The sequence below is a fragment of the Gekko japonicus genome, unplaced genomic scaffold (genome assembly GCF_001447785.1).
Source record: "Gekko japonicus isolate JY-2015 unplaced genomic scaffold, Gekko_japonicus_V1.1 scaffold3460, whole genome shotgun sequence".
In the NCBI taxonomy this organism is placed as follows: domain Eukaryota; kingdom Metazoa; phylum Chordata; class Lepidosauria; order Squamata; family Gekkonidae; genus Gekko; species Gekko japonicus.
Window position 1 is genome coordinate 119,310 of NW_015159812.1, and position 16,405 is coordinate 135,714.

At 46.9% G+C, this 16,405-nt stretch overlaps 1 protein-coding gene across 1 annotated transcript; it reads right to left on the bottom strand.

Moving 5' to 3' along the window:
* Positions 1 to 10,980: 10,980 nt before the first annotated feature.
* Positions 10,981 to 15,923, bottom strand: LOC107107399 (free fatty acid receptor 2-like). Its single transcript, XM_015407701.1, has 2 exons — positions 15,845 to 15,923; positions 10,981 to 12,371 (listed from the first exon to the last, which is right to left on the bottom strand). The coding sequence occupies exon 2, from the start codon at positions 12,358 to 12,360 to the stop codon at positions 11,239 to 11,241; it is 1,122 nt and encodes a 373-aa protein (XP_015263187.1). The 5' UTR covers positions 12,361 to 12,371; positions 15,845 to 15,923; the 3' UTR covers positions 10,981 to 11,238.
* Between the last annotated feature and the right edge of the window lie 482 nt (positions 15,924 to 16,405).

The following is a 16,405-nucleotide window of genomic DNA, read 5'->3' on the forward strand; positions in this document are numbered from 1 at the left end:
GGCATCTTCGGATTCTCATAGTTGCAAATCTTGGATGCCAGAAAAATCTCTGTCTTTTGGATGGCTTAACCCGATTGTTTTCAACTCAAAACTATTACAGGCTGGCCTGTAGCTAACATGGGGCTCACGGGGTCTGGCCCCCTAGTCTTTCTTCTGGGCCCCCTCCTTCCTGGGCTGCCCCCAAAGTGCCCTGACATGCCACCTGCATTGTGCTTTGATTTAATTACCTGCCCCCCCAAGGCCCCCTCCCAAAAAATTCCCTAGCTACGGGGCTGATTACAGGACTTTCCCCTACCCCAGATCACTTTTCTTAATAGCTGGAAACCTAGAAATGGCCCTTATTCCCTCTCTGACACCATTTCAGTTCTTTTATTCACTCCTAAGACTGTAATAGCCTCCCACTGGGAAAGTACATTAACCCCAGATTTATCATTTGTCAGACTCAGGCATCTGGCAATGGGCAAATGACTGGCACCTGGTGTACCTGATGATGTATTCTGCTTGTATTCTGTACCCCTTCCCCATGATTTACTTGCTTGCATGCTGTATCTCTTTTTCCTTGTCCCTGCCCTCCCCTGCCATTGCATTCCTGAGGAGGGGGGAGTAAGTGCGCATAGTGGAATAGGGAGGCTTGCTTGGTAATCTTCTGAAGAGGCCCCAAAGACATTGTTCTCACGAGAAATGTCCTTGGAGTAAGATCTGTACCTGGCTAGATAGTGGTTGTATATCTTTCAGGACCACTGTAGTAATGCTGACATTGAATGCATGGAATTTGGGGTTGTAAGTTAACTATACCTTGAGTTTCCCACCTTGCAACCAGTCCTAACAAAGAGTGTGAACCCATAGCATCTCACATCTCTAATAAAAACATTCACTAAAGAAAGTGCGTGTGGAGAGTGATTTGACTGGGGACCTGACATCATTATGGCACAAAAAACTATGGGACCAATACATTACGGCAAAAATAACTGACAACCTATCCTATCTTGATTCTCAAATTTCCTCATCCAACTTTGATACAGCTTGGGTTTCCCATTATGGAACACTTAGTAAAACAAGATGGAATCCCTAATGTGATTGATGATCTATGTCTGTGGTAATGATAAAGTGTTTCAGATACTCTTAATGGAATTGATAAATCAGTATGTATTGCTTTAGATGTATTTATTTATTTACTTTACACTTGATATACCGCCCTAATCCCCGAAGGGGTCTCTGGGCGGTTCACATTTTGGTCGTTCTAGGAACTAATTTCCTATCTTGGGCCACATTAGCGTTAGGGGTGGGACTGCCTACCAGCACCCTCAGTGGAAATTGCTTTCTCCTGCATCCTTGGCTCGGCTTCGGCGTCTGTTCCTCCACAGCTCCTAAACCTGGCGGCCCCCGATTTCTGCTGCTGCCGCCGCTGTCACTCGGTGCTCCCTCTAGCCACCAGGGATCGCTCTGCTCCTCCTCGCTCCACCAGCGCCGCCGCCGCTACCGCCGCCGATGTCCTCGCCGTCGTCCGCCACCATCCGCTTCTCCACACCATCCGCATTTTCCACCATGCCTCCTTCGACAGAGGTGGGTGCCCCCTACCCATCTAAGGGTAGGTACCCATTCGTCTACTCGCATTTTTTGATGTTAATTTGCTTTCGACCCGCTGGGTTGGCGGGAGCTGGGATAAAGGCCGGGAGCTCACTCTGGCCACGGTGGTATTCGAACAGCCGCAATGGCTGCTCGTAGTTGTTAAGCAGGCGTTCTACTGCCTGCGCCACCGCTCCCTATTTATATAGTATGTCTGTCTCATTAATTTATGCTATACTTCTGACGTTGTAATCTTTGATTTTGTTTTCTTCATCTGTACTGTGGTTTTGAAAACATAAAATAAAAAGTAATTAAAAAAAACATTGTTTTTCTTTTGGCTTGATAGCACCCTCTATATAAATACTACCATGAACTGCCACCTGCTGAGAGCCAAACATGGGAAAGGGGTTATATGCATAAGTGATAATTTTCCAATTACTTTTTGGGCCTGTTCCAGTCCCCTTGTTTGTGCTTTTCTTGTTGGCCCACCTTGAGAATCTCATCCCGTGTTTCTTTGACTTGATATCATTTCCCCCCAAGGCCATGTACTTTATCTCCCTGTCCCTTGCAGTTGCAATCCCACGCTTCCCTCCATTACAAAGTTCTAAGCTCTCCCTGAAGGACAGTCTGATAGAAAATGTTACTTGCTTGCATTCGTCTTCTACTCCTGTAGAGGGCCCCTTCCTCCTCCTGAGAACAAGCACTTCCAATGACTATCCATTGCATCAGCGCTTCCAATGACTCTCCATTGCATCAACTGAAAACGATCAGATAGAAAATAACCTCTCCAAAGCTGTGGTTTTTAACTAGGGCTGTTTCTCTATCCTTTCACTGCAGGAAGCCTCAGTTCCCAATAGAGCATCACACTGGACAATCTGCCTGGTTTGGAAAATGCAAACAGGAAAGAGGCTACTTCTCGGCTCCACCTGCCATTAAGACTCCGAAGAGCAACCACCGAAGTCTGCTAAGTGCTAGCCCTGCAAGGATCAATGGATCCCCACCTAGGCATTTCCTCGCAATGTGCTCATACCAGGCCACCGTCCCTTGTAAACATCCTCCCATCCTTTGCCTAATTGAAGTGGGTTGAAGAGGTACAGCTATCCCCTGGGCAGCTTGACAAACAAGTGAGAAGAGACGTGGGATGGTGAACTGGAGAATGCAGAAGAAATGGAATACAACCAGGGGCCAGGACAAGAGGTCACAGAGGGCTTAAGGGCCACGGTGCCTGGCATCATATATCAAAAAACCCAGATCAAGGCCAGTGCAAAAAACAGTCGTTTATGATTGGGTTGCCAGCCTCCAGGTGAGACCTAGAGATTCCCCACTTTTACAATTGACTTTCAGCTGACAGAGATCAGCTCCCCTGGAGAAAATGGCTGCTTTGAAGGATGGACTCTATGGCATTGTACCATGCTGAGCCTCCCCCCCCAAACCCTGCCCTCTCCTGGATCCACCTCCAAAGTCTCCAGGTATTTTCTAACCCAGACCTGGCAACCATAGTTCATAAGCAGCAACCAACCTAGCCATTCCATCTTAGAGGCAGGCTTAGACTTGGATCCTGTGATATGTCTTTGCCATGGGCTGAAACATAAGAACATAAGAGACACCAATGTTGGATCAGGCCAAAGGCCCATCCAGTCCAACACTCTGTGTCACACAGTGGCCATAAATACCAGTCCCATCAGGAGGTCCACCAGTGGGGCCAGGACATTAGAAGCCCTCCCACTGTTGACCCCCCCCCAAGCACCAAGAAGACAGAGCGTCACTTGCCCCAGAGCCCCTATCTATACCTTGTGGCTATTGGCCACTGATGGACCTCTGCTCCATATGCTTATCTATGTGCTTGCAGCAGTGGAGAAGGTGTACTCTGGGTGTGCAGAGTCTGGGAACACAGCTTCATCCCTAGATACAACAGATCCTTTTAATGAACCAAACTTTGGGTTCATTGAAAGTTTCCCAGTTGGTTGAACTTGTGCAAACTCTGTACTCAGCAACTAGCAGACCCAGGAGAGGGCCAGCTGTCTCCCAAATTGCAAATCCCAGAAGGAAATGTTGGGTGTGAATGAGAAACATCTGGACATCAGGTCATGGTTGGGGGGGACCTTGGCTCATTCCCACTGCCTGGCTGTGCATGACCTTGAAATCAGATTAGGTACTCTAGGTTTAAAAAATGAGCTTCATGATCTTAGATGGGTGTCAGCTGATGCTGCCAGGGCTTGGAATGTGTGGGTTGCTCTGTGGCTTTTACTTCCCTCCTCCTGTCATCTCCCAAGTGCCCTTGGACCTGAGCACCTGTAGCTCTTCGTTTTCCCACTGGGAACCTTAACTGCTGCTTTTTGCTTATTGGCTTTAATGCATCAGGGGGTCAAGTACAAAGGGGGCATATCTGGGGCTCCTTCCACTAACCTGCCATTCCTGACACAAGCGTTCATGATATCTCAAGTACTTTCTCTCTCAATAAACTGAATCTTCTGAAGAGCTGGTATTGAGTGTGGTTGACTGGGAACCCTGACAATGGGTATAACTCGTTCTAGATTGTACCATGAGATTCAAAGGCTGTGCCATTCTACCACTTGTCTTCAGAATGGAACACCTAGATGTGGTCATGCTTCTCAGATTTGGCTTTTAATTTTTCTTCTTCTCACAAACCATTTCCTTCTCCTTAACTTGGCTTTCAAAACAAACACAAAACAAGCCAACAGATAATAGAAGCCCCAATTCCAGGGGAAACTGATGGTCATCTTGAAGTTTCTGGAATTCAAACCCTCCCTTGCTCCTGACCAACACCAGCCTCATCAGGACAAAATGGTTTTCTAGAGATCAACGACAAATTCTGTGGTTGCTCCTAGAACCAGAATTGGTGTAGTGAACCAGTTTGGTGTAGTGGTTAAGTGTGCGGACTCTAATTTGGGAGAACCGGGTTTGATTCCCCACTCCTCCACTTGCACCTGGCTGGATGACCTTGGGCAAGCCATAGTTCTGATAAGAGCTTTTCTTGAAAAAGAGCAGTTTCTGTCAGAGCTCTCTCAGCCCCACCTACCTCACAGGGTCTCTGTTGTGGGGAGGGGAAGGGAAAGGAGTTTGTAAGCCGCTCTGAGATGCCTTTGGGTAGTGAAGGACGGGGTATAAATCCAATCTCCTCCTCTTCTTCTTCTTTTAGGTCGGGTTGTTCTGAGCCCTTTCATTCAATCAATTTTCATTGCAGGTAATGTCACTTTACGGTTTCATTGATGCCATTTATACATGATTGACCTACAACTACGATTGAAAAATACATTCATTTGAGGGAACTGAAATCTGGCTTGAATACAAAATAGCACAACAAGGAAATGTCCTAGTTCAATTTCACACTAGGAAAAGGGAAAATCAAAATAGGGCACGTTGATGAACCAGCGGAGATCAGAAAGCCGATAAGATCCATATTTGTGATCTGAAGAACTCTCATTCTCCCATTTGTAAAATTTGCACTGCTAGGACTGGATTCAAGGAACAGGGTTTTCCATCTTGATTTATGTTTCACAGCTTGAACAGCTATATTAGAATTCAGTTTGGGCTATTCCTTTGCGGGCCCAGGGGCAGAGAGAGAGTGAAGGCGGGGAATGAGACATGAAGGCAACTGGTGTTTTGTATAAAGGCTGCAGCTTTATTGAATGCACTACAGGAATATTGGCACAGCATGGGGACAGATCCTAAATCGGGTGACCCACCTGCTGCCTGATATCCCCAACCCCCCAGCCCACCTGCTGGGGGGTGAAACCGTGGCAACCCCTGGGAGCGATGTGGGCGCTGGCTGCTGCGTGGTTCCCCTGACACCTGTTGGTGAAAGCTGTCCAATAGACCCAAAACCGGGCATGCCACTGAACTGGCTCCACCCCAAGACCCCTAAAGGGAGTCCCCAAAATGGGGAAGCAGACACACAGGCATAGCCTCCTTCTCAAAAGGATCCATCCCAATGCCCAAACCACCAGAAAAGCTGTGACAAAACGAACAAGCACAATCCAAAACACAACCCGTTAAGGACCGAAATGCAGGGAGGGAGGGTGGGTTGGAAGAAGCCGCAAAACACGAAGAAGAAGAAGAATAAGAAGAGGAAGAAGAGGAAGGAGAGGAAGAAGAGAAAGAAGAGGAAGAAGAAGAGGAAGAGGAAGAGGAGGAAGAGGCAGAAGAGGAAGAGGGAGGAGGAGGAGGAGGAGGAGATTGGATTTATACCCCATCCTCCACTCAGAGTCTCAGAGCGACTTACAAACTCCTTTCCCTTCCCCTCCCCACAACAGGCCCCCTGTGAGGTAGGTGGGGCTGAGAAAGCTCTGAGAGAACTGCTCTTTCAAGGAACAGCTCTTGTCAGAACTATGGTTTTCCCAAGATCAAACCAGCAGCTGCCAGTGGAGGAGTGGGGAATCAAACCCGGTTCTCCCAGCTTAGAGTCCACACACTTATCCACTACACCAAACTGGCTCTGCACCAAACTGCTGTGTGGGTGAAGGACCCCAAGGCTGCTGGCTATATAGGAGAGGGGCAGGCAAATGGAAGCTCCTAGGGCTAACCAGAGCTCTGCCCCCCCCTTGCCTGCCTGCTGATGCAAGAGCCGGTCTCTGGCCATCACCAGGGTCTCAGGCCCTTAGCACTGGACAGTGTGACCAGCTAGAGGCCCGCACAGTTTGGTGTAGTGGTTAAGTGCGCGGACTCTAATCAGGGAGAACTGGGTTTGATTCCCCTCTCCTCCAATTGCACCTGCTGGGTGACCTTCTTCTTCTTCTTCTTCTTCTTCTTCTTCTTCTTCTTCTTCTTCTTCTTCTTCTTCTTCTTCTTCTTCTTCTTCTTCTTCTTCTTCTTCTTCTTCTTCTTCTTCAGATTCCCCACTCCTCCACTTGCACCTGGCGGGATGACCTTGGGCAAGCCGTAGTTCTGATAAGACTGTTCTTGAAAAAGAGCAGTTTCTGTCAAGAGCTCTCTCAGCCCCGCCTACCTCACAGGGTGTCTGTTGTGGGGAGGGGAAGGGAAAGGAGTTTGTAAGCCGCTCTGAGACTCCTTTGGGTAGTGAAGGGCGGGGTATAAATCCACTCTCTTCCTCCTCCTCCTTCTTCTTCCTCTTCCTGATCGCCCCAAGGAATTCCTTGCCATGGCTTCCTTTTATTCTTTTAGAAGCTCATTGATTTACAAATCCTGAGCAGAAAGATTTCATGTTCTTAATTTTTTGGACACAAGGGATAAAAGGACAAAGACAAGATTCGCCAAAGTAATCTTAGGCTCATTATTTCTAAGCAAATAAAACAGAGATCACAAAGCCTGATACATAATGTAGCTTAATATAGTAACCCCTAATATTCTAAAAAAAAAAAAAGGCATTCAAGCAGATCATGAAACAATGTGTCAATCTTATTAAGGCCGCAAAGGCAAATTCTGTCAGAATAAGGAATATTCAAAAATCTTCCTTGTAAAACCACAGAGTGTAAAAAACGCAAATTAGGCCCCGTTCACACAGAGGATTTGCCACGGTAAAAGCATGAATGGTAGGTGGATTTTCAGTGTGTGATCACACCACAACATCTGGGAAGTGTAGCGCACCTGTAGCCAACCCGTGGCATCCTGCCGAAGATGTGCAGTAAAAAAATAACTCAGAAAGTGCAGTAGTATCAGGAAAATGTGTGGCAGGGGCGGGCGTCTGATTGCGGGAGCGCTAGTATCCCGTGGCTTCCGGCGTCCATCCGAGTCCCGTCGCAAACCAGATGGTTTCCCTAAGCGCATGCACATGAATACTAAACTGGAAGCAGTGCTGCTCCGCGGAACTGCGCATGCGCACAAACACGGAACGCTTGCCGCGCGGCTTCTTTGCCAGCTCCAGCATCGCCGTGTGGTCATGAGCTTCCTGCCACAGCGTGAAGACTTGGGAGACCGTGTGATCGAACTAACGCAATTTATTTTGCCCCAGGGCAAACAGCCACGCCTCACCCCCGCGTTATCTGGCCCGTGTGACCGGGACCTTAGTTAAGTGGGACCTTTAAGACCAACAAAGGTCCCGATCACACCCAGAAGTAGCTGCGTGAGAGGCACGACTGCCAGGAGGATTTTAGGGGCGCGATCACACAGGAACATCTTGCAAGCATCCTGCACCCGTTGGCAACCTGTCTCACTCTGCCAAAGACATGGAGTTAAAAAAATACCTGGGAAAGTGCAGTATCAAATGAGTTGTGATGGGCTGCAGAAGGAGTTTCCCGTGTGATCACTCCAGCGTGCTCCGATTGCATCACTGATCCCTCAATGAAGCGCGCCGGAAACACGTGGTGAAGAAAAAAACCCGATTCACCCACTGCTGCGTCTGATCACGCAGTGGCAGGTCAAATTACTGCAGTGCAAATAGGCTCGCTTCCCCACCCCGCGTTTTCCAGCACGTGTGACTGGGACCATAGTTTTATTCAAGGTGTGAGCTCTCGTGTGCACACACACTTCATCAGACAGTGAAACGGAATTACCCATCATACTTGTATATATACAGGGTTGCTTGTTAAATTAGCATGCAAAACAGTGCTAAATTTAACAAGCTACCTTGTATATATACAAGTATGATCTGTAATTCCGTTTCATTGTCTGACAAAGTGTGCGTGCACACAAAAGCTCACACCTTGAATAAAACTTTCTTGGTCTTAAAGGTGCCCCTGGACACAAACTTTGTTCTATTGCTTCAGGCCAACAGGGCTGCCCACCTTGAGCAAATTAGTTAAGTAAGGACAAGGGTGAGCAAACTTTAATGAAAAAAGTCATCACCCCAACTAGTGGCAGTTTCTCGTCAATAGCTTTCATCCATTTTGATCTGAAAGTGTCCCATTTCAGGGCAGCTAATAAACCGTTCTCAGAGGAGGAGAAGGAGGAGAAGAAGAAGAGGAGGAGATTGGATTCATACCCTGCCCTTCACTATCTTGAAGGAATCACAGAGTGTCTTACAATCTCCTTTCCCTTCCCCACCCCACAACAGACACCCTATGAGGTAGGTGAGGCTGAGAGAGCTCTTTCCAGAACTGCTCTTGAAAGAACAGCTCTGAAAGAACTTGTGACTGACCCAAGGTCACGCTAGGAGCTTCGTGTGGAGCAGCGGGGAATCAAATCTGGTTCTCTCAGATTAGAGTCCATGCTCTTAACCACTACACCAAACTGGCTCTTAGATTAAAGGCACAAAGCCAAGGACATATGACCAAATTCCTTCTGTATTACAGCATTCAAGACAGAGCATGGTATATTCAACAGTTTTCTTTAAAAATGAACAAGAGGTTGATCGATATTATCTGAGAAAACTTTAATCGAAATAGCTGAGCCATATAGAATAAGGGGAACTGCTTTCAATTTAGATGCTTGCACAGCTCCAGGAATCTACCTCTCCTCTTTATTACAAAAAGTACCTAATTATACATTAGCACAGGTTTTTGCTTTATTAACCACCATTCTAAGCTGGGGATTCCAGGATAAATCTGCTATAAACAGGCCCCTGCCACACGACAGGAAAAAAGCCTCTTGAGGCGCGGCTTTTAAAAGCCGTGCCAACGTTGAGGCGCCGCGGCGGGATCCCCTGGCCGCGGCGCAGTTTCTCCCCGGCGCGATCAAACGCCGGGGAGAAGACATGGCTCAGACCGGGTGCCGGCCGAACTGCGCATGTCGGAGCATGCGCAGTTCGGCTCCGGGCCGGGATTGTGCCAACGCAAGGGAGCGCCGGCGATCAGACGCCTGGATTGCAGCGCGTCTACTCGTTGAACCACCGAGGTAGGTGGTGTCAACTTGAGGCGCTTTTTCCCGGGAAGGTCCAGTTCGGGGGCGGAAGCACGACGCTTCCCAGATGTTGTGGTGTGATCGCGCTGGTTTGATCCGCCCCCGAACTGTCCTGCTCCCGGGCCAAATTGCCTCGTGTGAACAGGACCACAGAATCCCAAATATGAGAAGGTCTTAACTTGCTAAATATTGAACCCGCTAACTGACCATTTTATCAGGCCCAGTCTCCTATTTTTGGTGAAGACAAAATTAGGCACAGGATTACATGTAGTCCCCTCCCCCTGATTGAATACTTAAAAGGATTTGCATGGAAAATCAGTGTAGATTTTCTCTCTCTCAACCAATTGGCAATGGGGGGGGGGAATGTACAGCAATGAAAATCACCGCACTTCCTCCGCAGTAAAAGTAAACCTCCCTCCCCCTTTTTCGTTGCAGTTCTTTTGTAGCTTTCTAGCCGGTATGAAATGCCACCTATCGAACCTCAGCCAAATGAAAAATAGTATTTGACATCAGACAACTTTTCTCCAAAATCTGTCATTTTTTTTTTTAAAGGCCTGCCCTTATTTTGAGGAATTCAGGGCAGCGTACATGGTGGAGTGGGGATTTGAACGGTGGCTTCCTATGTCCTGGGCCAACTCTGGCCCATTCTGCACTGAGCATTCACTCCGCTGTTTTACCAAACCCACGTTGGAACAGAATCCCCCTCTACATTGCATGCCACTTTCACTTGCTTTGATTGTTGGATTTTATGGCAGCCTCCGCACTGCATTCCAGTTTCACTTCCTTTGACCTCTCCATTTTATGGTAGCCGTCTGCATAGATTTATGGCTGCTATGTGGCCATTCAGGGGTGACTCTGCAGTCAGTACGGAGTTGGCATGGAATGGAGTTTTGAGCCACATCTTTTTCTGTTCCAGTGTGGGTTTGGTAAAACAACGGAGCAAATGCCAGATGACGAATGGGCCACTCTAAGCACCAGGGCTCTTTTGGTAGAAAACCCCCAGCAGGAACTCATTAGCATAACAGGCCACATCCAACAGCAGAAACTCATTAGCATATTAGGCCACACCCCTGACAGCACAGCTCATTGGCATATCAGGCCACACCTCCATGTTACCAGAAGTGTGGTCATCCAGCCACACCCACCTTTTCCTTCTTATTCTGTTTACCTTGTTTGTTGTCAAAACCCAGGGCTTTTTTTAGTTGCAGGAACTCCTTTGCATGTTAGGCCACACACCCCTAATGTAGCCAATCCGAACAAGTTTCTGCTCTTGGGTGTGGCCTATTATTCTAATGAGTTCCTGCTGGGCGTGGCCAACTTGGAAGCCAGCCGGAACTCCATTCCTGTGCGTTCCTGCCCAAAAATAGCCCTGCTAAGCACTATGCAACACTGGCTCTGATTAATACGGCTTCAGTCAAGGTCATTTCATGGAAACGAAGTTATGTCACACCTGTACAACCTTCATTGTAGCATGGGTCATCTGCAGGCAAATATAAGCAATCTCATATTTGATGTCTACAAAGAAAAACACAGTCCAGATATGCAGACAAGATTCAAATGTTAATGTAAAAATAATAATAATAATAATCTACATTCAACATGCAGTTTTAGCCCTGACCTGGCTAGCCCAGGTAAGCTCGATCGCATCAGATCCTGGAATCTAAGCAGGGCCGACCCTGGCAAGTATTTGGATGGGAGACCTCCAAGGAGTACCAGAGCCGCTTCTCTGAATGCCCTACATACCCCAGGAGGAGCTGCCAGAGGTTGCCATGACTTCCATGTATGGGCGCGCACACACACACACACACGCAACCCCCTGTCCCCAAAAATGCAATTTTGAATTTGTAACTCCATATCCAAAACTGGGGCAAAGAAATTTAGACATTGGCATCTATGCACAAAAAGTCTGTTCTGGGTCTAGTCTTCCACGTGTCCTTGGAACTTGGTGCAGTATGCGACTTGCTCAGCATCCAGTGGGCTGACCTCCAACATCTTTACAGCATGGCCGCAGGAAGAGGATTCAGTGGATCCGCCTGTCACTCCCAGTCCGCTTGTAGTAGATAATCCGGCAGCTCCTTCTCTTTCCTTATTGTCTTTGGGTTCCTTGCAGCAAGGCAAAGTGAAGCACAATAAAATGGGCCGGATTCTGCGGCACGTGCTGGCCCAGCAAACACCAACATTCCGTCGGATGGCGTTGGAGGAGAAGAAGAAGATGAAAGGATCCAAGCAGGTGTTGAAGGAGGTGAGGGCAAAGGCATATTCTCTCCAGCTAGGGTCTTCGTAATAGATCACTCCAAAGATGTGGGAGATGTTAAAGGGGCCAAAGCAAAGAGCGTAATTGAGCAAAGTGAACAGAGCCAAGCCCATGGCCCTTTGTTTCTTGCGGGCCTTGACATTAGGCAGGGAGGCCAGGATGCGGATCACGTTGACGTAACAGAAAGTGGTGATGACAAACGGGATGCAAAAGAGAGCAAGGCACAGTTCAAGTCGGAAGGGGTAGATGATCTCCTTCTGCCGTTGATTGAATCCCTTGAAGCATACCTCATGTTTGGGAGGCTGTGAGGTTGGCTGTGGCAGTGAAGGTGGTGTTGAATTATTGGCCAGGGTCCTCAGTACGAAGACTGTGCTGCAGTGGGCACCCACCAGCAGCCAGATGAAGATGCTGGCTACCACGGCATAGGCCGACCGGCGGTTCATCTTGTACTTGATGGGAAATGCCACCCCCAGATAGCGGTCCACACTGATGGCCGTGAGGAAAAGAGTGCTGATGTAGATGCTGCTGTGGAAGGTACAGCTGGTGACGGTGCAGAGGGCCTTGTGGAAAGGCCACTCGTTGTTTTTGGCTGCCTCTCTCATTTTGAGGGGAAGAAAGATCAGGAGCATGATGTCGGACAAAGTCAAGTTGAGCAAGAGGATGTCTATGGGGGCTGGCTTCTTGCGGACTTTCATTAAGAATGTGTAGAAGGACAGGAGGTTGGAAGGGAAGCCAAGCAGGAAGGTGATGATGTAGATAGCAAGAATAACCGTGAGGTTGGTCATCCTCTCAGCTTCTGCAAGGCAAGGAAATTATTATTAGGTATGAAACTAAGTCAGGAGACACGTTTCTTAACTCTCAAGGGAAAACCCAAGGGAAGACTAAAGTGCAGGCATTTCCCACCAAACTGATGGCTCTCCTGGTGGCAGGAGAATCCATAAGGCATCAGGTAAAGTCCTTCTACTTTCGGGGAACACTTTCAACATTGGCTGAAAGTTCTAAACAAAACAAAACAAAACCCAGTTCAAAACAACTGTTGACCATGTAACCTTAGCTTGTTATCTAGTTTTGTCTTCGCATATCTTAAAACATCTTAATCGTGTTACATGTTAATTTTTTGTTCAGGCTCTGCCTGTAAGTTTGAACTCTTACCTTCCATTACAATGTATTTGACAAAAGTGTGCATGCACACAAAAGTTCATACCTTGAATAAATCTTTGTTGGTCTTAAAGGTACCACTGGCCTCCAAATTCATTCTGCTGCCTCATACCAACACGGCCGCCCACCTGGAACATTGGTTCCTTAGACGTGAAGCCCCAGTGCATTGCAAAGGATTCTGGGGATGTTCTAGGTCACTGGTCTAGTTGACTGATTCCTTATCATTAACCCATGTGAACAGAACATGCAATCTAGAATACGGTTCATACTCTTCTGTGGCTGGCCATGGCTAGGGAAGTTTGGTCATTATTAGCCAACTCAGTTTTCAGATTGCCACATGGTGCATTACTTAAGCATCTGCTGCAAGATTCCCAGGAACATAGACCACTGAAAAACATCTTACCAATTAAGGAAGGCATATTGCTAATATTGTGATTCCAGGGGTGTTGTTGGATTGGTTTGTTGCAACCAAAAAACACAGTAGTCCAGTGCAGTGTTCCCTCTAAGCTGAGTTAGTGTGAGCTAGTTCGCCGTTTTTTAGACTCCAGCTCACACATTTTTGTCTTAGCTCAGGAAGGATGGCTCCAGAGCAAACTAAGTTATGCAGTCGCCAAATGGCTTGCTCACAACTTTAATGCCAGTAGCTCACAAAGCAGAATTTTTGCTCACAAGACTCCACAGCTCAGAGGGAGCATTGGTCCAGTGGCCCCTTAAATCCTACCAGTGGCACTTCGAAGTGTAACAAAATGTATTCCAGCAGATCTCACTTCATCAGATGCATGAGGTGTATATCCATCAAGCTTATACACAATAGAAATGTGAGTGAGTGAGTAGGAGTGCTACAAAGAGAGGCTGGAGTTAAAGACGATCCAGCTCAAAGAAGATTCAGTTCTCTCAGAGAGGTTCTGAAACACTCTCAACTGTTGTTGGGTAGGCAAAACACAAAATCTAGTGCATGATGAAATGAGATAAGCAGATACAATAGGAAGTTACAGAGGTACAGCTGAAGTGAAAAATATACATGAGAAGTGGGGGATGTAAGATAGCAACAGTAGTGACCTGGGAAGCCCAGCTCCCGAATAATCCACAGGGGGTACATTGCCTTGAATTTGGGAATGAATTCTGATTCAGGAGTTTCACATTCTGCCTTTGAAATTTCTGTGTCAGTCAACTGTAACTCTAAGATGAGCAATAGAATGCCCTGGTAGTTTCTGAACATTAGGATTTTTAATATCATATGGAGAAAAAATGTTGATGCAAATGGCATATCTTACTTAGGAGGAGGAGGAGGAGATTGAATTTATACCCTGCCCTTCACTTAGAGGAGGAGGAGGAGGAGAAAAAGAAGAAGAATTGGATTTATATCCCATCCTTCACTCAGAGTCTCAGAGCGGCTTACAATACCCTTCCCTTCCTCTCCCCACAACAGGCACCTTGTGAGGTAGGTGGGGCTGAGAGAGCTCTGACAGAACTGCTCTTGAGAGAACAGCTCTGAGAGAACTTGTGACTGATCCAAGGTCACTCAGCTGGCTGTGTGTGGAGGAGTGGGGAATCAAACCCCGTTCTCCAGACTAGAGTCTGCTGCTTTTAACCACGACACCAAACTGACGCTTAGCCACCACACTAAACAAGTGGATGTGCTTGAAATGGTACAGCTGATGTTGATAGCTTTTGATGATGTTATTAACCAACTCTATCACTGGACTAGACAGTGTCATAGATGCAACGAACATGAAATTGAGCAAACTTCAGAGGACGGCCGAAGACAGGAAGGCCTGGCGTGATGTGGTCCATGGGGTCGCGAAGAGTCGGACTCGACTGTGCGACTGAACAACAACAACAAATCACTGGACTTAAAAACATCAGATATGCTATGTTTCATGAGACATGCCATGTTGGACTTATCTGTGCTCAAATGTAATGTATGCCATCCTACGTCAACAATAGGCTTCAGGTTTCTTCATTGGAAAAACAGGACAATCCCTACCCTTGCATGAGGGTACAATCCATGATAATTCCATCACAATTAGGAATAGAAACTCATTTTCCCCAGTGTTTCCCACTGGAATGAATTTAGGTGAGACCAAAAATACAATTATCCTGATGAACCCAAAACATAATGATAGTTAGGAATCTGAACAAAAAATTTTAATGAACAAGATGAACCAAATCCAAAACTTAATACGATACCTCTGCACATTCCTAAGGTTCAGGGTCTCAGTTTTCTATCCAAGACTTGAAATTCACCAACAAGTGAATAATCTGAAAGTGTCCCTCACAGTCAAATGTTAAAATTAAAATCTGAAATTCTGTGTGCAACTGTAAACGTTTGAATCTCGGTGTGCAGATTTTCATTCTAGCCAGCAAGCTACAGTGGAAAAGCATTAATTATATCTAAATATATCTGGAAAATAGCAGCAAGGTATTTATATATATATTTGGACTGGATGAATCCAAATGCACATCTCTACAACCCACTATTCAATCTAATGAGGAGGAACTATTGCCCAGGGGAAGGGCACATTCCTTGCACACAAAAACTCCCAGACAAAATCAGTAGTATCACCAAGTGAAGGACCTCAGGTAGCATGGATTAGGAAAACACCTGCTTCTCCCAATGGTGAGTCACTGTTCATCAAAGAAGGCAATACTGATCAAGAGGAACCCTAAGTCTTGACATGGTAAAAAGGTGTGGGGGGGGACTGTAGCTCCATGGCAGAGCATCTGCTTGGCATGCTAAAGGTCTCAGCCTCAATCACTGTCATCTCCGGGTACAGGATCTCTGGAAACAGGTGCTGGGAAAGACCTTTCTCTGCCTGATCCCATAGAGAAATGCTACCAATCAGAGCAGGGGACAGTGAGCTAGACGGACCAGCGGTCAAACCTGGTAGGATGTGGCTTTAAATATTATATAAGCATTCATCTATCTGATAAAACACCCCGAATCTTCCCTTGTGCAAATATTTTGGGGTCTCTTAGCTATCACAAATACCAATTAAGTCTGACTTCATTCCATAATGAAGCCAACAGGGATTCTTTATTTGGCTATGTAGACAAATGCATTCAAAACAGAAAAGGCACGCTCATTCGTGCAGCCGTTTCAAACCTTACTTTACCGCCGCTCCAGTTGTCCTTCGAGGTGTTGAAGAAACACAGCCCTTGGGGGATGCTGTAGCCAGCCTGCCTTCTCTGTGCCAAAATCAGCTGTTAGAAGATGTTTCCATGCACTGTTTTGTTTCTTTCAAATGTTTTTTTGATATATTTACGTGGTGCGATAAAAGCAGCTGCCTTATCTGGTCTGGTGGAGGAAGCAGAGGTGTTACGCAACCCATCCCCATCTTAAAAATAGAAAAGCCAGCCAGGAAGGGATGACCAACGGTTTACCGCCCAGTGTTTCGCAAATGTCTGTCGTGTCCCAAATGTATGAGGTGTCCAACCCCCTTGGAACAGCCATTGGTCAAATAAGGGGTGTGGGGGGACTTAACTCACAGGAGAGGCTCAGCAGGTGGGGGGCATGTCCCCCCAGCTATCATTTAATTCTTAATCGTTCCCCCAACTGCTGATCAGAAGCAGAAGTTAAGCCCTTCCAAGAGAAAAATGTCTCAAGGGGGTGGGGTGTGTGGGAGAGCTGCAGAGAGGAACCTATAGGCGTGCCAAGAAAACATCTAACCA